General features: G+C 24.5%; 1 protein-coding gene across 1 annotated transcript; it reads right to left on the bottom strand.

Annotated features, from left to right (window-relative positions):
- Positions 1–435: 435 nt before the first annotated feature.
- Positions 436–2886, bottom strand: LOC129984859 (histidine-rich glycoprotein-like). Its single transcript, XM_056094819.1, has 3 exons — positions 2875–2886; positions 1356–1418; positions 436–807 (listed from the first exon to the last, which is right to left on the bottom strand). The coding sequence occupies exons 1-3, from the start codon at positions 2884–2886 to the stop codon at positions 436–438; spliced, it is 447 nt and encodes a 148-aa protein (XP_055950794.1).
- Between the last annotated feature and the right edge of the window lie 2983 nt (positions 2887–5869).

Raw genomic sequence — 5869 nt, 5'->3', positions numbered from 1 at the left:
CCTGTCATAAACTTACATAAATGGAAAGAAGTATTCAGCCTGAGATAATCAATCAAAAAATGAGATAAAAAGAGAAAGATTTAAAAGAAAAAGAGATATTAAGAAGTTATTAGATATCATGATGACACAATTTAGAAAACCAAAAGAAATTATTTTATATTAAACCAAGAAATTCAATTTCTTCCTAAGAAAGAAATACGAGATAATTTAATTCAATTGAATGGGAAAACGTAGCCTTATTTCTAAGAGCAAATATAGAAAGGAATTACCGAAAATAAAAATATGCAGCATGCAAAATAAAGCTAGTTATAGAAAAGAAATCAAAAATTCCGTTGCAGAAATATAAGACATCCAAAGTCCTTTAAAATATCACAAAATATAACCTCGTACGATTTGATCGAATGAAATGCAGTTAGTAAAATTTGATGATATCTTTTAATAGTGATGACCATGTCCATGATGATGGTGATCATGTCCATGATGATGGTGATCATGGCCATGATGATGATGGTCGTGTCCATGATGGTGGCCATAGCCATGATGATGATGATGTGCGCTTGAATGCAAATGAACGTGAGCAGGATCCTGGTTGGCTGTTCCGGGTTCGTTGGTTTCCACCTTTGCTCTGAAGCCATGATGGTCAGCTACATAGTGAACTTGTCTATGGATGCCATGATGGTCAGTAAAGCCGTAACTACCATGCACATGCCCATGGCCATCCCCATGTTCTTGCCTGTGTTGGTGTCCATGATGATCTGAGATGTGATAACCGAATTTGTATGGATGTGGATGGTGGTGATAATGATGCTGTAAATATAATAATAATTAGCATTTGCAATTAATATATCGCATTTTATTTAATAAGTATTAGGAAATAACATTCATAAATTAATGAATAAATTAGAAACTATGCATTTTTTTAGTTTTCCGAAAAATAAATTTTAAAAAACAGCAGTCAAATAATAAAGATTTGGTTTTTTTTTTTTTTTAAATTTTTATTGATTTATATTTTCTTTGTTAATTAGTTTTTAGTTCAAATACAAGTAAACCAAAATTTGTTCTTTCTTTCATAAACAATATAGTATAAAAAATGTTGTGTACATTATAATGATTAAATGAGATAATTTTTCTGTTTCGATAATCACTTTTTAAGCAGAAATTTAAATTAAGGACAAAGAGTTGAAAACTAGATATTAACAGCACCAATTTAAAATCCATATTATGGAATATGCATTCAATGTTCTATGTTTGTGTTTCTAATGTAAACTTCAGCGATAAATTTCTAAGATTTTGTTCAATTTATAAAAATATAAATAATTTATATTTCAATTTAAAATGTATAAATTATTACTTACACCATGAAGATTGTGATGATAAGCCAATGACAAAGCCATACATAAGGCTGAAAGAATTACAATCTGAAAAATAAAATGAAGAAATTATAAAGATAAGTGATTAAACTCTACAGTGCTTTTTTATTACTTTATTGTTAAAAATCTCATTAATGAAGCTGTAAATTTTGAAAAGATTTTTGACGCATTTATACAACAGGAAAAAAATTAATAATCAGCTGAAAGAAATAATTTTGATCATATTTATTTTATATAGCTAATGTATTTTTTTTCTAATTTAAATGTAAAAAAGTATTAAAATAATTGTAAAGAATATGTATAGAAAATAACATTTTTACAGGGAAATATTAATGTATTTATGACATTATTTCAACAAATTTGACCATTATTTTGTTATTTTTAAAAATCTATAAATAAAAAAAAAAATAAGGAAAGGATTTTTTTTTATCAGGAGCTTCTTCCTTCTTTCTATGGTGGAAATGTCACAGCTTTTGAAGAAATGAGAATTAATATTTTTATTAATATTAAATATTAAATATTTTTATTATTATAGAAGAAAATTTGAATACTAAATTTTTGACAGCAAAGGAATCATTAAGTATAAATATAATACAATTTTTTCTTCGCATATTCAACATCAGATAAACCAATATGAAACATCAAATCTATTATTATTATAATTTTTTCCGTTTTCCATGGGTTGAATTTTACTATATTGAATTTTACTATTCTCCAATACAATGTTTAGAAGAATCAACAAAATTGTGCACTGGCATTTTTCTTAGGTCTTTAGGCATTTTTTCAGTCACTCAAAAGAGTGTAATTTTTTTTATCTATTCAGAAGAATTATTTAATGGAGTAAATGCTTTTCTCTGATTTTGATTCGTAAAATTTAAATTATAACGTTATTAGATAATCAGGATTTATGAATTACATTGTTTGAAATTATCAGACTAAAGTCAATTTATTTATTTTCAATTAATATATAATAGATGATATTTTTGCATCTAGAAATGATTTAAGCATTAAAAAGTAAATTTTTCATTGAAATGCATTTTTTTATCGTTACAATTTCTTACTTAATCTTTTGCTATATGTTTATTTACAATTAAGTTTTAAATTCTCTATAATGTACTAAAATGTCGAATGTCGAAAATAAAGAAATAGAATAATTTATTATTGATATTTTCGAAGAATGAATTAAAAAACATAATATTTTTCACGTCATTTACTTTAACGGAAACATGATTTAAAAGATTTACAAGAGTTGGTTAAATTTACTTAGTTTTTTACAAGATGTTTATTAAAAATTAAGTTTTAAATTCTCCCCAATGGATTGAAATACCGAAAATGAAGTTATAGAATAATCTATTATGGATATTTTGTAATAATGAATTAGAAAACTTACTATTTTCACTTCATTTACTTGTACGAAAATATGATTTAAAAAATTTACAAGAGTAATCTTTGTTTAAAATCATAAAAACTACTCATAGTTATTTTTAAAATATATTATAATTACCTTTGAAAACATCTTGTATGAAAAGTTTAATCCAAGGCAGAAAGCAAGTCCCAAATGCTGGTTCTACTGAGGTAGGTCTTGCTATGTTTGATGCTGAACAAAAATCTGACAACCTTATATACTTGATCGAAATATAAATCTCAAGGCAAGATGCTGATAGAGGAAATCAAATGTATCAATCAAAGATAGGAGATATTGAGGTCAGAATAGTTTCTATATTTTGTTCGTTAAGAAAAAACGTGAACATGTTTACGCATCGTTTAAGAATAAAGGTTAATTTGTTATAAAATTTTATTTTTCACTGCTTCGATTTGAATTATTGCTGTTTCAAAACTGGTTTATAAAACATTTGTATATTCTTCAGAAACAAACTTTTTTTAAGAAAATATCTATATCAGTAACATTTTTTAAACAATCTTTTTTTAAATGCCCTCCAATTAGAATAATGCTACTTTGTGATGTAGATAAAAAAAATGCCATTGTGTGTAAGTCCATGAATAATAATAATACGCTCACTTTTTTTTTATAAATATTATTCAGCGAAAATAAAACAACAAAGCGATAGGTGACATTGTTTAATTTTTTTGTCCATCTTAAGTTTCTGCATACCTTTGAACTATGCACAAATTGGTGGATTTTTTTAAAAAAAGAATGTTTAAATATTTCATTGTGTGAAAATAATACTAGATCGTATATTTCGAAATGTGTTTTAAATATACAAAAAAAGGTGGATTAGAAAATATTTAATTTGGCTTATTCATTGTAGCGATTTTTTTTAAATTCTATTTCAAATATCTATGAAAGAAAACCTCTACCGCCTCTTTTAAGCTACATATTTTATTATGAAGTATTTTTTTTTTAAAATTTTCTAACATTGTATGCGTTTTTAAATCAAGCTTTCATCTATGAATGGAAGTAAGTACTTAATAAAACAATATTTATATAAAATTATTATTTAATTCTTGTTATGCAATTATTTTGAACATTACATTTAATCAAATGAAATTTTTCTTATATATTTTAATGTCTTTTTTTTCTTATATATGTTTCTAGAATCACTAAAATATCGATATTTTTAAATAAAAATATTTACGAAATAACATATTGGGATTCCGTTGACGGAAAACTGAGGAAACTAAAACATATAAAATCGGCAAAATAAATTCCAGTTTTATTTATAATATTAATTTTTTTTCCTGTGGAGATGACAAATTATCATCTCCATCATGGAGATGATAAAATAATATCATTATCATAACAATATATGATAATGGAGATGATAAAATTTTCGATCTCCATTATCATATATTATGGCATTTTATGTTTTAAATTGAAAGATTGTAGATTACTTCAAAATGTGTTTTAAATTACAAAAAAAAGGGAAGTGAAAGAACGTTTTGTTTGATCTACACATTTTTCGACAATTTCACATATTACAAACATATATGGAAGACAACTTTATACCTTCCAATTTTTAGCTACAAATTGTAAGAGGAAACTTCTTTTACTTTCTAATATTTTAAGAGTTTTTATAGCTAAACTTGCATTTTTGAGTAGAAGTAAATATATAAAAAAGCAAATTTAAAACGAAATAATCATTAATTTAACTACTTATTGTATTATTAATAATTTCATTTTAAACATTTTGTTATAATGAATTAAATTAATTTTATATACAATTTCTGGCATCCTTGAAAAATCTAATATTTAAAAACTAAACGTATCCTTGAAAAGCAAGTACTGGGTTATATATTGATTTAAATTATTAAATTTTCTATTAAGTATGGAATTTTTAATTATTTTATATAAATAAATTGGAAATACAGTGCTTCACTAAATTAACTATAAATAAAACCAATTACAAAATTCACCAAAATATTGAATATATATTTTACGCTAATTGACAATACATTTCATATCGGTTGTACTACATATGACAAAAAAACGACATTTTAATTCTATAATAATATGTATTTTAAGAGAAAATGATGTTCCCAGGTTTAGGAACATTTAAATTATCTTCGTATCTACGAAATGGAAGTTTGAACGAAATGTAGAAAAAAAAGTTCAGTTTTTAACGCTGATATTTCAATATAAAACAAAAATATTGACTAAGTGATTAAGATATATAAGGGAAATACCAAACATTTATGCAGGAAAAATATAAATCCTAAGATTACGGGATTTTCACTCAAGAATATAAAGGGAGATTTAAACATTTTTGATAGTGCTGAAAACTGTCATATGGAGAAACAAGAAGAGAAAGAGAGAGAGAGAGAAATTCAAGTTTCAAGAAATATCGTAGAATGGCGTTATTATATTGATACAACCAATGTAATCAGTGCATAAATATATTTTCTGAGCTTCTCACAATTAGTTAACAGTTTTCCATTCTATGAGCATTATCATGTTGAAATTATTCAATATTTCTAAATGCGTTAAATCATTAGTTAGTATTAAAATGAATATTTATTTTTGCTTAATTTCAAAAGTTATTATTATGTATTAATAATTGTAATTAATAATGTTTTATTTTTCAAATGATTACACGAAGAAAAAACATTGTTAGAAAATTATGTTTAAAGGAAATTTTTATTAAAATTATAGGAAAAAAATTACTCTCACACATGAAAAAAACTAACCTCACAAAAGATAATTATTTGAAATCTAAACTGGATTTAAACATGGATATAAAGCATACCATGACTCTTAGAGAGAAAATGAATAATTCCCGAATAACGAGGAATAATAATATAATTTAAAATTTCGATTACCTTATAATTAAATAAAAATTCATTCAAATTTGAAAAAAAATACCCATATGCTGTAGAGAGAATGCCCTAGGAATGAAATATTAGACTCAATTCCGTATAACAATAATATTTAACGCAACATAGGAAACATACAATCGCCTAAACAGTTTCGGTGATCATGGGTTTGAAATATAATCACCATCAAACATCTGAGATAAAAGTGAAGTTGGTGACATATATTT

Source organism: Argiope bruennichi, chromosome 9 (genome assembly GCF_947563725.1).
Source record: "Argiope bruennichi chromosome 9, qqArgBrue1.1, whole genome shotgun sequence".
Taxonomy (NCBI): Eukaryota; Metazoa; Arthropoda; class Arachnida; order Araneae; family Araneidae; genus Argiope; species Argiope bruennichi.
Note: the sequence above shows the minus strand (reverse complement) of the source record. Positions and strands in the feature narration are given on the sequence as shown.